At 33.9% G+C, this 19,543-nt stretch overlaps 2 protein-coding genes across 4 annotated transcripts in view; both read right to left on the bottom strand.

Annotated features, from left to right (window-relative positions):
* The window catches only part of LOC143225871 (fringe glycosyltransferase-like), a 36,928-nt gene extending 32,738 nt beyond the window's left edge, over positions 1-4,190 (bottom strand). Inside the window, exon 1 of the mRNA XM_076456028.1 lies at positions 3,479-4,190. Within this exon, the coding sequence (XP_076312143.1) occupies positions 3,479-3,997 (519 nt within the window). The 5' untranslated portion in view covers positions 3,998-4,190. The remainder of the gene's footprint in view (positions 1-3,478) is intronic.
* A 7,143-nt stretch (positions 4,191-11,333) lies between these two features.
* LOC143225870 (tectonin beta-propeller repeat-containing protein 1-like) overlaps positions 11,334-19,543 on the bottom strand; it is a 73,498-nt gene continuing 65,288 nt past the window's right edge. For all 3 annotated transcript variants that reach the window (XR_013014119.1, XM_076456026.1, XM_076456027.1), the window contains one exon: positions 11,334-13,943. Coding sequence is in view for 2 of the 3 variants with exons in the window: in XM_076456026.1 (XP_076312141.1) it covers positions 13,905-13,943 (39 nt within the window). In the remaining variant the exon portion in view is untranslated. The remainder of the gene's footprint in view (positions 13,944-19,543) is intronic.

The following is a 19,543-nucleotide window of genomic DNA, read 5'->3' as shown; positions in this document are numbered from 1 at the left end:
GAGAGGAGAAGAGAGAAGCATGCGGAAGAAGGTGGACAAAAGACGGTTATAACGGACTTTCCCACGCCTGTTCCTATAAATAAGGATGAACCCGTCGGTAATCCACCCATGGCAGGGACAGTACATATATAAAGCAATCCGACTCCCCCACTATTGCCAAACTTGACCGCCTCGATCTCACGTGACAAGGTACGAAAGCACCAACAAAGCAAAGTTTGGTGAGCTGTTGACCCTATATTTTCCTAGCAATTCAAAGTTTTCGTTGACAAAAGATGTGATAACAATTCTCGAGAAAGATTCCATAATATACTGGTTTTGTTAGTCACTTGGCCCACGTGTTTCTTCCCTGTTCTATTCTTCAGCCTGAACACAATACCAGACTGAATTTAAAACAGCGTGACAGTATATAGTGACGTACTACCTGGAACGAATATAATAACCAGAGAATCTTTAATAAATGTCTGTTATCAGCAATGTGAGAACAATAGTCAGAATTAATATTAAAATCAATTTCCGATAAAAAGTGCTCTGGTTGTGTCCGGTATCAGAGATCAATACAATGATAGATTGATAGGTTTAAAAAAAATACTGCAATTACAATCGAATTGCTATAGATACTAAGATAGATTGCTCGGATAAATACACATAAACGAATAGAAATCACGCGGTTAGTTAATATTCAACTTACCTAAGTGAAACAGACCTCAAATTAAAAATTATAAAGTACATTACAATACAAAATTATAGTAGATAGATCGATATGTAGAATAGAGATTTAGATATAATACGGAGAATGTGTATTACAACTTAGCATCGTTATATTACTCGTATACTGGCTAAGTTGAAAAACACAAAACGTATCCATTCCAATAAAACAAACAGTTAAAAATTGTTGAATAATTTAGTGAAACGTTATGTAATTGGTTGAAATAGTTCAAGTGAAATACTAAACTGGTTTTGGTTTGAAGGTGAACTTTATTTAGATTTTATCAACTAATATAACGACTGGAAACTGGGTGACCCAATTTTGTTTCTAAGCCATGGGATATAAAACATACTTTTACAATTTTTGTCTTCTTATTTTTTCAGTGTTAGTTCTTGTTTATCTACCCATAGCACGTGTTCTCGAAACAAAAGGGAAGGGGTTTTTTAAATGACTCGTGGATGACGTACATTTTGCACCTGTTCGTGTGTAATACAAGAATGCAGTAACTGGAACTGGCTGGTTTAAGTTTTCCGCAGTTCAGTTAATATATATACATTTTCAAATACAAATTTTGTAAAGACAAATTTAAATTGATTTAAGATGACAACAGATTCTTTTAATGTCAATATTAACCACAAAAGAAGCAAAGAATATTTTATACATTTTTATATGCTTTAATTACAATTTTTCGCGATAACTGATTTCAAAGTAAACATGCTAACATCAATAAATGAAGTATTATGAAGGAGGCGATGCTTATGAAAAAGTGCTTCTTTTTTTTTTTTTTTTTTTGACTGCGACCGAAATTTATTTGGCGAAGCCCCGTGATCAAAGTGTTCAACTAATTCAGGCGTAATATATTATGAAATAAATACTGGTAGAATAAATACGGATGGAAAAAGCAAATATTAAATAACAAAATTTGGACGCTCACTAAAATCCCTTAGAGAACAAACTTGGGTCGAGTTCCAAGAGTTAAGAACCACTGCTATTGGAAATCAAATTATAAATTAATTTAATAACATATTGTTTTCTTTTTTGAAGATAACTTATGTTGATTAAAGTGTCATTAGTCAACGGTTTAGTAATGTAAAGTCTACGGATAGGTCAACAAACTAAAAAGGTGTAAAATATCTAAAGACGATAAATTCAACAACGTAACGCGTACTAAACAACAGGATTAATTTCATTACATAAAACCCACCTGTTTTTTACAGGGTAGAATTTCTTCAACAAACTCAATTCTCGATATTTTATCAAATGTTATTGTTTCCAGTCGTATCTACGAAAGGCGTTGTTTAATAATTTCAAAATTTACTTGGAATTAACATTAAATTTGACATGTTTTTATTGTTTAGTAATTCCGAAAGACAATGAAAAATATCAGTTAAGCCTTTTTACATATTTAGTCCTATTTTACGTGTTGTTGTTGGTTTTTCCCCGTTGTTTTACAGACTGGGATAGATAAGTCTTTAAAAAGTACACAGCACAGAAAGTCTCAGAACCGCTTAAAAGAATGAATGAAGATATTTTAGATACTTAGTTATACGTTGTTGTTTTTTTATAGTGTTAATGTTTATTTTAGAGCAATGCCACTTTGAGCAATCTGCGCTCTGTCCACCGCAGATAATCAAAACCTGAATTTTAGAATTGAAAGTTGGTAAACTTGCCGCTAATTCACCGAGGGTTTCTTAAAATGAAACTTAAGAAGTCAGCCTTTTCTCGAGAAGAAAAACAAAACAATTTTGCTTGATTCAGATCGTACAAGGCTAATCAAGAGTTACCTATGCTTGTCATCAACAATTTTTAACTGACAGACTAGTTTGAATACAACTAGTTAATAGTACACACTCCCAAAGTTTGGGCCAAACCAATGGAATAATGTGATGTGACCGACAATATTATAACGTACTCACGGCTCCATAGCGAATAAAATAATTTTGAAGTAACGAGAGGTGAATCATGAACTCTTACATTTGCAGTTCGGAAAATTAGCCACTAGCCCATTCTAGACGGTTGCTACACTTTCGAAATGCTTTGCGTCTGTCAAATTACACAAGAGAAAGTAAGGCAACGAAATAAAAGAAATATGTATTTATGATAAATGTTTAAAAACTGTAAAACTAGAAAACTGGCGTTACAGCGAAAACGATTATTATGATTATGTTGGAAACAAAAAGAAATTTGTCGATCTAGTAGATTAGCAAGCAGTGCGGGTTTCTGTATATAAATTCTTAATAAGAAAGTCCCAACTTTTCCATACTGTGGTATAATACAGGTATACGTTAATCAGCTACAAAGTATGCTGTGTTTTTATATTTATTAACACACAAGTGAAATCTCCTATCCATTTACACAAGGATTAAAATATTTCAGTATTCTTCTAACGCTAATGAAATAGCCTGAACAATCTGACTTCTGGGTTACAAATTGTTTTTTTCTATAGTTCACGAAAAAGTACTTATAAACAGTAATAATACTATATCACTTATGAAGAACATGAAATCGTTTAAAGTTAAAATATTTGTAATCTCAGTAGATATCCAGAGAATAATAACTATCTTTTACTTACTTACAAAATGTATTAAAACACATTCTTAAAAGAAATTGTGATTTATAAATAATAACAAATTCCAATCAGAGTAAACTACGTACTTTGATTAAAACTAAATAATCAGTATAGCTAATTAGGCATTACATAACCATGTAGCACTAAACTTTATTAGTCTCATTGAAGTTGTACTTATTAAGTAGAAGGCAAATATCACCTACCTGTTCATTTGCTAGAACAACCCACGTCTTCAAAATAACATCCAGTCTCGAACGGTGAAAAGTTTTGGTTGTTTTCACACTAATATACACGTCTTTTGGTTTGGTCTTCGATGTAGAATTCCTAACTCGTAGGAGTGGTTTCTCAACCAATATAGTAGGATAAGTTTGTTTTTTCAACAAAAAATTTTTGGTTTGTTGAAAACGTTGATCACCATTGATTATTTCGTTTGATTGTTGCGTCTCGTGCAGCATGCGGTCAGATCGTTTAAATGAATAATATTTTTCGAAACTCGATTGAGAAGAGTGAATTTGTCTAAATCCACTTACTCCCTGTGTTTTGGGAAGATCTCTTTTAACACTTTCTGCTAGTACTAGTAGGCTTAAAGAAGGTGAAATATTCTTCAGCGTTTCTGAAGGTTTTCGTTGTCGTTCTTGCCATAATAAAATAATAACAGTGTAACACAATATTACTATTACTATAGCTGCACCATTCAGCATCTTTCTCAGCTTAAAGCGCATATCATCAGGATGAAGACGGCGTACCGACACTATCGAAATGCAGCAAGCACCTTCAACCTCCACAAACTAACCCAACCTCCGCTTAGAGAGAAGTAAAGTTGATCAACAACAGGTGACGGCACTAGTAAAACCTGATTGGTCAGTAAATATGTATTTATCTTCAATGAGCCACTGAGAGAGTGAGTAGAGTGATTTATTGGGTGCAAACGTTTAAGAGAAGCATTATTAAATACATGGAAACTATTTTGAGCTTCCATACTCCACTATATGTAAATGTATTCACTTATTGTGGTTTCTAAGATAACAGACATGGTCGTGACATTCATTTACACAGTTTTCTCCCTTACAGTTATATGTCCAGTTCACTCGTAACAATGTTTGCTTTCTACTGAACAGATTTATCTATCCGCAGAAAAAATGTATGGTATATGTACATAAATGTAATCGCACGTCTTAGAAATTCTAATAAATACGCATTTAACTTTAATATTATCAGTCAAAACAAAATGCTTAGGATTCACATAAACATTTTACAGCTTTAAGTAAAACTGTTACTGTACACAAATTAACATTGTCAGCTAAATTTAATAGCAGCTTTAAAAGAGTTTATTTTTTTGTGTTCAAGCAGAAAGCTGAACAATAACTTATCTGCGCTATGCTCACAGCAGGTATTGAGCGCGTATTTTTAGCGTTTCAAACCATTTTTTTTACTTTTCCGCATCAATGGAGTATGGAAGCTCAAATATAGCTTCGTTGTATTTGTAATGTTCCTCTTAAATGTTTGCGTTCAATCAATCACCTGATTCACTGCTCAGCAGCTCTTTGAAGAAAAATACAGTGGTACCTCGGTTCTCGAACGATTCCCTTCTCGAACAATTCGGTTTTCGAACGTATTGTTTCAGAAAAAAATGTCTCGGTTGTCGAGCATAAACTCGGTTCCTGAACCAAGCTGTCGTGGCCCGAACCCCCGAAATAACCCGACTGATGACCAGAACGACTCTTCGACCATTTTCGGCCCACGCCAAACTTGCCCAAAACATTTTACCTGCACCTGTCGCTCAGTCCACACCCCCGCTAAAACCTGTTGTGAACGTTCTAGTTTTTCTTTTTGTTTTGTTTTGTTGTTTTTTTTAAATATTTTGATTAAATAAATCACCATGGGGTTAAAGAAGGAAAATGAAAGCAGCAAACCAAAAAGAAAAGTTGTTAGAACCACAATAGCGGTGACAAAAAGATCTCATAGCGAAGTATGAGAGTGGTGTTCGCGTGTCTGACCTTGCTACACAGTTTGGTTTGGCAAAGTCTACAGTCTGCATCATACTGAAAAATAAAGAGGTCATCAAAGGAGCTGATGTTGCAAAAGGAGTGACAGTGCTTACGAAACAAAGATCACAAACAATGGAAGAGGTGCAAAAACTGTTGTTGATTTGGGTAAAACAGTTAGCTGGTGATAGCATTTCTGAGACCATCATTTGTGAGAAAGCAAAGAAGTTGCATGCTGATCTCTTGAAAAACACCCCTGGAACGAGTGCCGATACAAGTGATGCCTTTAAGGCTAGTAGGAGGTGGTTTGAAAAATTTAGGAAGAGAAATGGCATACACAGTGAGGTGAGACATGGAGTGTTTAGTGAGAAATAGGTCTAGTGAGTCTCAAGCAGGTTGTAGCGGTGCAAAGAAACAGAAAAGAGAAAGAACCCCAGAAGGCGAGTTACCTGACGTTTTTATGAAAGGTGACTCCCCTTCCAAACAATAATAACCCTCCTACTCTCCATGTTCCTCACCACCTTTCACTTACACCATCAGCTCTCCTCAGCACAGATAAAGTACAGTTAAATTTTCATTTATTGTTTTTTTATTGTGTTTATAGTTTTTGTGGTTGACTTTATGCATGTAAGTATTATTACACAGGTATAAATAAGCAATATTCTTACTTAAAATGCTTCATAATGCGTAATTTTTGGAGGTCTGTAACGGATTAATTTAATTTACAGTATTTATTATGAGAAAAATTGATTCGGTTTTCGAACAGCCTTCTGTAACGGATTAAGTTCGAGAACCGAGGTACCACTGTACATGCTTCCCGACCAATCAGATTATTCAGTGTCGCCAGCTGTTGTTGATCAACTTCACTTCTAGCTACTTTACCAATGTTGTTGTTTTTTTCCTTTTTTTTAAGAAGTAACATCGCGAAGGAAGTCAAATTACACTCGTAACTACCAAATAATAATGTTGAGTAGGAAGCTTGTATTTAAGAAATATTATTTCAAATATATCTTATTGCAAGCAGTTGCAATTCACTGAGTAAAGTAGAGCTTGTCTGTCATACAATAGCACTAAAAACAATTATCATGCAAAGTTTAACATACATATGAAAAATGTTTACATTTTCAATTTTTCAATATTTGGACCACAGAGAAGTTTGCTATTACATCATATTTAACATTTACTGAAAGTGGAAACAGTGAACAGAATTTCAGAATGTGTATGTGCAACATTGAAATTTTTCTCGAACAAATTTTAAAAAAACAACAAAGGGCTTATTTCATGATGACGAGAAACCCATTTGAAGTGAACAATGTATCTCAAGAAGGCTGCTATGGGAATTAACGCTTTTACTAATAAAGCAGAGAACAATGTTTCGACCTTCTTAGGTCATCTTGGCCTGAAGATGAAGTATCATTAGTAAATGTGTTAATACCCACACCAGAAGGCTTATCTCTCTGTTGGTAAACGTAACGCTACACAATGAGCTATCTGTACTCTACCTATGGTGCGTATGAAAACCCAATTTTTAGTTTTACGAGCCTTCACACTTATTGCTGAACAATCGTGGAGCGCTTAAATAGAAATGGCTTAGTTCTTAAATTTTTGTGCAGATATAAAATATTCGAGATAGTAAACAACTAGGAACAACTTAATGTTTACAAAAAAAAAAAAAAACACAGAGTTTAACACCCTGGCAATTCTAGTTTGCAACGTAAAAGAAACTAGTTAATTTCGTGACTTCACTGGTTACTCCTATATTGACAAAGCTGCATAAAATAACAAAGAGATGTTATTGAAATATTTTATTTAACTTTGCGGTAGTGATTCAGAACATTTTATTTCATGAGTTCCTCGGAAACTAGGTGATTATGCCTATTAATATTTGATATAAAACTTTTAACGACTGAATCTTCATCCGTCAACAGAAAGATGTTAGAAAAGAAACAAAAACTCCCTATTAGCTCAGAGGCAAATCTGTGGACCTGTAACGTCGAAAATCGGATTTCGATAACTGTGGTGGGCGCCTCACAGGTAGCTTATTATCTGTCTTTGGGCTTAACAACAAATAAAGAAATAAAAGCTTCTCTTGATGACAGATTATAACAGGGTGTTCGGAAAGTCACTGTGCACTTATATATTTATTAACAGACATGTTTCAATATAGAATACAGGAGGTAAATATGAATGACAATTATAAACAATGTTGAAAGTGACCCCCGTTGGCATCAATACAGGCCTGGATCCTTCATATTTTGTTTCTCTAACACCGCTATCAGTTGCTGGCTTGAAATAGACTGAATAAAATATGATTACAAAACTGCACAGTGACTTTCCGAACACCCTGTAATATAAACCTTGTGCTGATACTATGATAATAGAAATGGTAAGATAGCAAAAACCTATAACTGCTCACAAGAACTATGACAGCTTATCGTTCAAGAGGTAAAAAAAGAATGCACTGAAAAGAAACCTGTTTATTTAAAACGTCCAACACCAATCAGTATTTTTCCTTTTGTTACGTTAGTGTGCGTTATGCATGAAACAACTATCTCAAATAACTCGTCAATCTAGAATTGACATCCTATTAGAACTATTTTCTTGTTTTAGTTATTTTCTAGAAAAAAAAGTGTTAACCTGGTATAAGTTTACATTGTTCTGCTTACAACTATAATTGCTGCACTCCAAGCCAATCAACAAATTATATTTAGACAGGTCGAGATAAAACACAGTGAATCAAGACATGCTGCACTACCACCTATTGAGAAAAATGATAAATTATCTAAATGATATACGTGTATTTAAAGACCAGGGTCAGTGTGTTTCGGAAAACAAGAATAAATAAACTCAACAGAAAATATAATTTAAAACACCGTGAACTATATAAATATTGTAGGTAACGTACAATACGTATGAAGTAACTCCACGAATTTTTTCATGTGATGATTTTTACGAGGAAACTTTGTACTAAAAATAACAAAATATCATAAATTATTAATTGTGACTTAGTTATCTTCAAAATGACATGGTAGAGAAAAAGCAATCACATGCTTAAGAGAAAAACTAATTCAAGAAAGTAGTCAAGGAACAAAATATTTGTTTGCTGTTAAGCACAAAGCTGCACAATGGGCTATCCGTGCTGTGTTCATTACGGGTATAGAAAGTCGGTTTTTAGTTTTACAAGTCATCAAACTTCCGAATCACTAGAGTCTACAAATAAAAATTATTGTAACAGGTTGCCATTTACAATGTTTTACATAAATCTATTCAGAAGCTTATATGGAAAATATACAAAGTTCTAACAGAAAGCTTGAAAACTTTGTAGTTTTAGATAAAGCGAAACGAGATGTGAAAAAAACAACAACGCCCTATAGTGGCATTGTAAGATAGCTCTTAACCTTACCGAAAGTGATAGTAACCGACATAATTAAAGAAATAGTCCAACCACGTCTGTTTAAAATTTTATAACAGTTCCTTCTGAAACCTTATAAAAACAATGAGAGATTGTTTCTTTGCTTGTCTTTGAATTTCGTGCAAAACTACGCAAGGGCTATTTGCGCAAGCCATTCCTAATTTTGCAGTTTAAGACTAGAGTGAAGACAGCTACTCATCACCCCCTACCACCAACTCTCGGGCTATTCTTTTACCAACGGCTAGTTGGATTGACCGTCATATAACAACGTCCTCACGGCTGAAAGGCGAGCCTGTTTGGTGTGACAGGGTAAAGCAATAAGCAACGAAGGTCAGACATGTTACTTTATTTGGCATTTTATTTAAGTCTATCCTTCACACAAATGATGGAGTTTACATCGTTATTTTCATGGTTTATTAGAAAGATCATAGCAATTGTAACTGAATTTAAAGCAAATTTTAAATAATTAGTGAAATAAATAATACAAAAAAACCCAAACACTGCATTTAGTATAGTTATGTAAATAGAAGGAATAAAGAATTACGGTTAACACACCATATTTAAGAGTTTAAAATTTCAGCTGGTTTATTGGAGAAATGTTTCTAGTATATTAAATGTATCAGATCGTAAGAATTTTTGTTGTTTATATTTTCGTCCTATTTTGGGTTTTTTTAATTAATGTAAATTAGAAATAAATATTGATAATTCAAGATGTATCTGTCATGCCAATGAAATCAATGCTAATGCTAAAAGTAAACAAAATCAATCTTTGAATAAACTGTCCCCACAAAGTCACCGGATTTACAATTTAGCATAAAAAAAACCATCTTACATAAACTTCAGACAAGAGAAAAACAGTCAATGAATAAATGAAGTTTTCAATATAACTTGATAATGAATATTAATTTCTATACCTAGACAGTTCAGAACACTGGTTATAAAGCAAAAAATATATCGCTGACAAAATCCAGTCTGAAAATAAGGTTCACTTATACACAGAAGATATAGTTACGACAGAAAGTGTTCGTACCCCTGCGTCCCGAGTGGTTTTTTGCTCGTAGCTTAAAAAGTACCACGAGTAGGCTAATAGAAGTATAATATATTATAAATATTATACTAACACACATTTACATAAATTTTCATGTAAATTAAACAACAAATAAACTTTTTATAAACAAATAACCAAAAATAGGAGGAGCAGAAAGTGTTCGTACAGTTCAGAACGTGTGAAAAAACTAATATTCCCGTAAAAATTTTGTTTGGTTTGGCGAATAAACTGCATTATACCATTCCAGAACTAGACACTGGGTTCATAATTATTGAAATTTAGCCAGCAAAAAATGTACTTCTGGCAATTTAGCATCGTCTCCGTCATTATCTGTTTGGTCATCATGGTAAACAGGAAAAAACTGTTCAGTGATTTAAACAAACCGAATTATTGTAAAATGCAAATCTCGTGTGTCTCTTTCCGGTATTGCTACACAATTTAATGTGCTGAAATCTACTGTTCAAAGCATAATTGCCAAGTTTAAGCTTACAGGATCAACTGCTAATCTCCCTCGTTCCGGACGCCCCTCCAAAATTCAAGAGAGAGCCAATAGGAAGGTTCTCAGAGAAGTTATCAGGAACCCTCGTTTAACACGTAATGACATACAGAAACTGTTAATGAAACTGGGGTTAAAGTAAACACCTCTACAGTTACGAACATGTTACGCTCTTCTAGGTTCAAAGCATGCCGTCTTCGTAGAACTCCATATTTAAAGCCTGTTCATTTAGAAGCACGATTGAGGTATGCAAGAAAGCATGCAGATAAACCCTTTACCTACTGGAAGAGTATTCTTTGGTCAGACGAAACTAAAATCGAGCTTTTCGGCCACTATGATGTTTACTATATTTTCTATAAGAAGGGGGAACGAAATCTTCCAAAGAACACCGTTCCTACAGTTAAACACGGAAGTGGCTCAATCCTGCTATGGGGTTCCTTCAGCTCTTCTGGTGTAGGCAGCCTTCACCGCATCAACGGAATCATGAAAAAAGAAGTACGTTGATATATTAGGCACTTATATCAAGAATGATGCTCGGAACTTGCGGCTTGGGCGTCGTTGGATCTTCCAGCACGACAATGACCCTAAGCACACATCGAAATATGTGCAACCCTGGTGGCAGAGGAACCATATAAGCGTTCTGAAGTGGCCATCGCAATCACCCGATCTCAACCCAATTGAAAACGTTTGGCATGAGTTGAAGACCAGGGTTCATCAGCGTCATCCAAAAAACTTCCAAGAGTTGGAGGCCTTCTGTAAAGATTAATGGAAGAAAATACCAATCGAGTACTGTCGAACGATCATGGAGGGCTACGAGGAGAGATTGCGCCAAGTAATTCACCTGAAAGGCTATACAACAGACCATTAAAGTAGACACACGAACACTTTCTGCCCCTCCTATGTTTGGTTATTCGTTTATAAACAGTTTATTTATCGTTCAATTTACATAAAACTTTATGTAGATGTGTGTTAATACAATATTTATAATATACTATACTTTCATTATCCTAATCGTGATACTTTTTAAGTTATGAGGAAAAACTACTCACGACGCAGGGGTACGAACACTTTCTGTCGTAACTGTAATTCATAATTATATACATATATAACACACACCTTTGTAAAAAATGACCTTTATTTACAAAAACAACAGAAAAAAAGTAAAAATATCTATTGAGCACTTGTTTAACAGTACTAAACACATGAAGAAACCTGTTATTCCATACTACTTCTAGATGCAGTGAGAAAACATTCAAATGTCTGACTTTATTTAATGAAATAATAACATTGCAAAAGTAATTATTATGGATTACTTCAAAGGAAAAACAATTTAGATCAGATTATTACAAGAAATACCAAAACAATGTTTTGAAACGTTTTCTAGAAACTACAATGAGAAAACGTATAACTTAATTTTATTTCTAAAAACAATAAAAACTGAGAATAAGTAGTTATTCTAATTTATTTTCAGAAACAAAAACATAACTTGAATTCTATTTGTGTTAAATACCACTCTTACAAACATACTGTAACAAAGTTTTGCTGAAAGAAACTGAAGATCAAACAAATTTTAAATATAAAATACAGCTTCTTATTTGCACATGAAAATGATAATCTTAGTTTTGATTTTGTTTGAAGTTAAGCACAAAGCTACACAATGGGCTACCTGTGCTTTACCCACTTTGGATATTGAAATCCAGTTTCTAGAGTTGCAAGTTCACAGACATACCATTATACAACTGGGGAACCCTAAATTTTGCACAACCACAGATGTAACATTGGGGAACCCTAATTTTCATACAATGCATGCAATATCCTTATCATTAACACCCTGACTGTCAAATACAGACTACTATACCTGAGCAACTCAACTTCCAGTACATTTAGAAATATAATACCATGACTACTAAATAAAAAATCTTATCTATCTCAGTAACTTTTATTTTTTTATCCAACTGCATGAAAGGTAATTGTATTTCAGACAAACACAATGTTACAAAGAATATTCATCATTTATACATCACCCAAGATTTCAAATTCATAGACAATTTTCTGAAATAACTTTCACAATATTCTTTTCTTCTCTCCTTCTCCAACATTCTCATTAGTAACTTACAAACTGGTAGTTTGACAGAAATGACAAAGTATGCATAATAAAAGATTTATGGCAACAGTTGTTAACCAAAAAATAATCTTGTATTATAAGCAATATTTCCATCTGTAATTATTTAAACTTACTTAATACACTATATCTTTTTGTCACGTTTCACACTATGACATCATTTTTGCTACAAAATTTAATGTATTTTCAGAAACGTGACCATAAAAAGACCAAAATTATGAAAATACATGGTAAAATCATGTCATCATATTCATATAAAGAAAAAAAAAATGAGAGAATATAATTAAGACTTACTTAATAAAGATATCAAAATAAAAAGATAATTAAATTTAAATAAAACAATTGTCCAGCCAAATTTCAAATATTACAATATATTAAAACTTCCTTACAAAAATATAAAGTAACTCAATTTAAATCACATTTCCTTGCTTCAGTTTTAAAGTCTTTTTTTTAATTATTACTTTTAGATATTTTTAATTTCTAGAGTGTGCATAAATTAGACAAAATTAGTTCAAGTAACTGATGTTATAGACAACTTATCTGAAAGTGTTTCTTTATTTACATTTTAAATACATTTTCCTAAAGATATTCCTAAATAAGTTTCAGAGGCTCTATAAATTTATTACAAAAATATATAAATATTTTTAAGAACTAGAAAGATAATTTTTAGCTTTATCAATCACATAATTCAGTGTTCAAAAGCACCTACTTTTACTTTTCTAAATACCAGCACACAAGTTTATTTACCAAGAACCCATCATTAGCTATTTTCAGTGGTCAATATACTAAAACCAGTAACAACTCTGGGTGACATAGTTCTAGCTAACTACCTTGTTTGAAAATAGAGAATCAGTACTACCAATCTTAAAGTAATCTGACTTTAAACTATATTTTAATCAACCAGTTACCTACCAGTAATAACACTGTGTTACAAAGTTCATGAAATATTCTTGTTATTAATCTGTTGATCAGTAAATAACCAAACACACTAAAAGAAGTGTTACTAAGTTTACATTTACCTGCTTATTAGCCAGTAGTATCTGTAAAAGTAAAACTGGCAGTACAAAGTTCAAATAATTCTGTTTATTAGTCAGTAAACTGCCAGCACTATGGAATGTGATGCATTTTCTAAAAAGCTAAGTTGCAACTAACAAGATGATGTGATCTGTTTTCTGGAGGGATATAATATAACTGATTTCAAAAATCAAATTATTTTTATACATGAAAAAAACTTTTAAACACATTTGCAACTAATAAAGAATGATAATTCCTATTACTATAATTACTATTCTGTTGAAGCCAGTGAATGAAGAGGTAAAAATTTAACATTGAAAATATACTGAATTTTTGTCTCCTACTCACTACACTACAAAATAACTAAAAATCAGCAGATATCTGTTGATCCCTGACAACTTTCCAGGTCAGTGAGTAAAATTTCTTTCTTGAAAAAAAATGGCAAGAAATAAATTCACATATTTCATGAAGTAGAATTCTTCTTTAAAAAGAAAATCAATTTCTTTAAAATGTCTCTTTACCAGCATATCCAGGTAACTTCATTTGTGATATTTACAAACATCCTCGAATACTGACATAGTGCCAACCACCCTATAAAAAAAGTTTGAAACTGTAGATATAACATTTAAAATGTTACGCCACTTTCTATCATACCTTCTACTACAATAAAGTAAATAAATACAACTTAAACCAGCAAGAATATCTGCAACAAGGGTTGAACCAAAATAATGAAAAAAAACTAACAAAATGATTATAAGTATAAACAAAGACAGGAACTCATGTGAAAATTATGGTAAACACGGTGATGTAAGACTAAAAATAAAGCTTTAGTTATCAGCATATAAAGGATGACAGAAGATTAGCGTGCAAATTATTCATACAGACATAGCCAACACTGTCAAACAAATTATACAAAGATTACTGGTTGGAAACACAGTGTCAAAACATTAATGTTAGAATCTTCTAACCCTCATTAATGATCTCTATCAGTAGATAGTAGCAATGCATAGCTAAGAGACAATCACTACTGATATGATTCATCATCTGAATAAGAAGATGGGGCACAGTAGGCAAGATTGTTTTGTATAGTGGATTGGATTGTCTGGTGTCCACTGCAGCCTGACCACTAATATATATTCTCCACCTCTGATAAAAATAACTGGTTCAAGAAAACACCCACATATAGTAGATTATCCATATAATGAAATATTAAAGAGCAAAATTTTTTTAAATATTCAAAACGTGAATTGAAAAAAGGTGCTAAAGCTAATTATCTCACACAGTCAGAAACTGTGCGTTTCAGATCACACGTACTGTTATGAGAGTGCCTCTGTTCGATAACACACATTCAAGCTATATGATAATACTTCATTCTTGTCTGGAACTTACAATGAGAATGAACATGGATTAGATTGTTTCTCAGGTATTTATTGTGAATGTTTTTACTATATACATTTTTTAAAAATTAGTTTCAGTATACTTTGTATATACATACCTTGACAACTTTTTGATATCAAGTAGCAGGTGAGATTGTTCTAGGTTCATTATTTATTTTCTTTGACAAAAGAGGACAATTAAAAGTACAATAAAAAAATAGAAAAACACCAAAATTACTAAATAGTTCATATAAGCATAATGTATAGCACAAATGTCTGTAAAGAAGTACTAAAGGCAATTGATTGGTTGGTTTGGTGTTTCACGGGGCAAAGCGACTAGGCTATCTGCACCAAACATCTGGTAAAAAGTTAAAATTAAAGTAAAATTATTAAAATCATAAAAGGAAATTACGGTAAAACAAAACAAAGTTTAATTTTTGAATTAAAAACACAGATAGCATTAAATCCAATTTTTACATCTAGTCTACAGCAGTAAGAGAAAAACTACAGTAATACAAGTTGTAAAGGGCTTTCTGTACCATAACTGTAATTATCATAATTCACCAGGAAGACTAGCAAGTAAATTTGAAAACCATTGTTAGTTACCTGAAGTTATCCTTTTCAGTCCTGGTTTTGAGTTATTTGATGTTATGGCCATTTTCAGAAAATAAAGTAATACAAGTTTTGAAAGATTTGTAGCAAAACTTTAATTATTATAACTCACCTGGATGACTAATGAGAAGTTCAAACAGCAGTGTTAGTCACCTGAAGTTGGCCTTTCCAGTCCTAGTTTCAAGTTATTTGACATTACGGCCATTTTCTAATTTCAAATTGAACTAGATGTACTTTGATTCTTAAAAGGGAATCACATTAACCCTTTCGGCACGGTTGGTGACCACAGTCAACTTGAAGGCTCAGCACGGCAGGCGATCTTCGTCGACAAAATGTAAACAACATACCTTCATGGCTAATTATCATGATAACACAGGCCTATAGACCCACTTGAGGCTAGAACCACATGTATCCATTGTTTACTTGGGATTCCCAGCAGGTATTTAGACTGGATGTCACGTGATTTCTTTGTTTTCTAGCCTGTGTAGATCATACTGTTCATTATTTTAGAAGACACCTTCCTTGCATATTTTGTTGATACTTGCAACATTGTTACAATACCAAAAGGAAAAGCTTAAACCACTAAAGAGGTAATTGATATTATTTTTAATGATGAAGAAAATGACAAAGAGTTTGAGCCAAATGATAATGAAAGCTTACTTGTAACGGACAAGAGTGATAATGAAGACATTTGTGGCTTGGAATCTGCCCCCGCTTTAGATAAGCACATGGTGTAGTTAGGGTCATATAACTTATTGCATAAACTGACTGACAAGGCTAGTTCTTGTTTACAGATATATAATATATTGTGCAGACTGCAAGAGCAACAGTGAAAACCCAGCATCTCCAAGACTATTCAGAGAGCAGATTATTCAAAATTTGCTGGAGGGATATGTCAGCAAAGCCAAACGAAAAGGAAAACCAAGTACTGATAAAGATCAACACTCGGTGGAAAGACATAGTATTGGACAATATGAGGACAAAAAACACAAACCTGATTGTACTGTTTGTAGAGATAGATACACAGCTGGATGGAAAAGAAAGCAGACTAATTATTTCTGCAAACAGTGCAATCTCCTCATGTGCTTTTTACCGTGCCATGAGATATATCATAACCACAAAACAAATTGATGGGCTGCTGCACAAATTGTATACAATTTATAATAAATTATTGTGCTTTACATGGCACTTCTTCGTTGTGTATCAGGGTGTCTTCCCTTATTCCTGTTATTCTTATGTATTGAATTTAACATATATAGTATTGGGTACAATCACTGAACATTTCAGGGACTTTTGTTGAGTTATTGCCGAGATATGCTTTTAGTACTGATACCGTAATTAGTTGAAGTATCAAAAATATATATTCAGCACCATGCCAAACATTAAAATTTTTTATTCAGCGCCAAAAGGGTTAAAAAGGTCTAATGAATAAATTAAAAAAAACGTAAATAGCATTAAAAATTTAATGTCCTTTAAAAAACTAAAACATGTCTAAGATGAACAGTGTCACCATCACCAATAACACTGTCTAACATTACAGATAAACCTTGGGACAAAAAATGTTTGAAACGGTGCAGTTGTTAAGAGTCGTAACAATGGCAAAACACTAAAATGTGGCTTATTGTGGCCTGAGTGTTACACAGATGACACATTAGTGTATCAGTTCCAGATAAAAAAAAACGTTGAGTTAAAAACTGTAACCAATGCATAATCTAGTTAGAACAACTTCCCTTTTCCAATCCTTATGGAAGCAAGATGGCCAAAGTCCAATACAGTGTTTTATTTGGAAAACCTTGTTTTCACATTGCTCACTCCAGATTCACTGCCAACTGGCATGGAGCCGAGCCTTGAATACAGGACCATAGTCCATGTACAGAACAGAAAAAGCAGTGATAGTGTTAAAGTAGAGAGATTTAGCTGTGGTGTTGGCAAGCCCATTCCCACAAATACCAACATGGCCTGGTATCCAGAAAAACTGGATGGAGTTAGATGTTAAAGAGAAATGAGCCAGTAACTTTTGAATACTGGTTAAAACAGAGTGAGAACTAACATGAAGCAATTCCAGAGCCAGTATAGCACTATGTGAGTCAGTATGAACAGTGCAATTTGAGTACAAGTTAGCTTTTATATGATCCAGAGAAAGAGATATGGCATACAGTTTAGCAGTGAACACAGAAGCTGTAGAGGGGATTCTGCACATAACCACAAAATCACAACAAACCATGGCAGAGCCCACAGAGTCACCTAATTTTGAAACATCCATATAAATAGGAATGAAAAGATGGTTCAAGAGATGTTCAGCAAATAACAGACAGTATTTCCAATCAGGAATGTCTTCTTTTCTCAGATGACTTTAAACAGGTCACATTTGGGGACTGTAATAAGCCATGGTTGGATGGGTTGACCAGTGAATACAGCAACATTAAAGGTATAAAGGTCAGCATACAGTCAAAGATAAGCCCCAAGAACTCAGGGACCACAGGTAGCACAACTTCACCAACATGGATCAGGGTGAAAGCCATCAACAAAGCTACCATTTGCAACAGTAAGAGGGAGTTGTTCAGTGATGGCATTAATCTTTATACTGTGAAGTGTAACACTCAAAACACAGTCCAGAGGGACTACAAGTTCCTGTGGAAAAAAACAGAAAAGTGTCAAACACACATAAACTTGGAATTGCCTGTCCATTAAATCATTTTTTTAATACAAATGGGCAAATGGCATGTAACTCATATAAATGGAGGTCTCACAAAATGCCATACTTCCATGTTGTGTCATAAGCTATCTCAATGTCAAAGAATATTGATACAAGATGTCACTTTAGAAAGGCTTCTCTGATTGACTTTTCAAGTCATATCAGGTTGTCCATGGTGGAGCACTGTCTTTGGAACCCACATTGGATGAGCAAGAGAAGGCTTTTTGATTCAGAAAATATGAGCATTAACCATACTTTCTAAGATCTTACAGAGACAGCTCATCAAAGCAACTGGATGTTAGTTTGAAGGAATCTTGGGATCCTTCCCAGGTTTAGAGAAAGGTCAGACAATAGCTTGGCACCAGACATTAGGATAAACATTCTCCCACCAGATCTTGTTAAAAACAATCAGAAGAATAGCAAGAGAAGCAGGAGATAGATGGTGCAGCACTTCATAGTGTACATCATCAGGTCCAACCAATGTACTACCAGACTGATAAAAGGCCACCTTGAGTTCCACCAGTGTAAAAATATGAGTATAATCATAGAGACAATCAGCTCAAAAGGAAAGAGGTGATTGTTCTGCCAAAGTCTTGATGGCTAAGAAGATGGAAAATGAAGTAGAAGGGCTAGATACCTGGCAAAAGCTTTCACCTAGAGTATCAGCAATGCTCTGGGTATCAGCTACTTCCTGGTCATCAGAAAGCAAGATTGAGAGGGCTACATAAGTATATTGCCCACTGACCTTTCAAATATTGTCCTGTATGACTTTGGAACTGGTGGTAGGAGATATGCCTCTTTTGAACTTAATCCTTTCTGACTCAAATCCTACCCACCAAGCATATGCACAAGCCTGCTAGAATGCAATGTAGTGCAAGAGTGTGGGATACTTATGAAAAGTATTCCAGGCCCATTTTTGAGCCTTCTGTGCCACGTGGCAGGCAGGAGTCAACCACAGACGAGGATATCATGGAAAGCATGTCGAGGTTTCAGAAATACATTGAGCAGCTGCCTGAATAATACAGTCAATTATGCTGTCACACAATCTTTTATTGATTGCTTAGAGACAATGGTAGGATCAAGTTCCAAGAGAGCAGTGAAAGACATCCAGTTGGTTTGGTCCAACTTCCACCTGGGTATGCAGGTCGAGTGGCATTGACCATGGCCAGTCTCTCTCAAAATGATAGGAAAATGATCACTGCCTCATGGGTTACAGTCAACCCTCCATGAAAATTGAGAGAATAGTGAAGGGGAGCAAACTGAGAGATCAATAGCAGTAAAGGACAGACTAGGTGCATGAAAATAAGTAGAAGAACCAGTATTGAAAAGAGAAAGGTTGTGATCAGAGAGCATGTGCTCTATGGAGCAACCTATCCCATCAATATCAGCACTTCCCCAGAGGGGATGATGTTTGTTAAAGTTCCCCAGGATTAAAAATGAAGATGACAACTGTTAAATGAGAGCATCAAGATCTGATTGATCAATGGTCTCTCCAGGCAACAGGAAGA

Source organism: Tachypleus tridentatus, chromosome 9 (assembly GCF_004210375.1).
Source record: "Tachypleus tridentatus isolate NWPU-2018 chromosome 9, ASM421037v1, whole genome shotgun sequence".
NCBI classification, from domain to species: Eukaryota; Metazoa; Arthropoda; class Merostomata; order Xiphosura; family Limulidae; genus Tachypleus; species Tachypleus tridentatus.
Note: the sequence above shows the minus strand (reverse complement) of the source record. Positions and strands in the feature narration are given on the sequence as shown.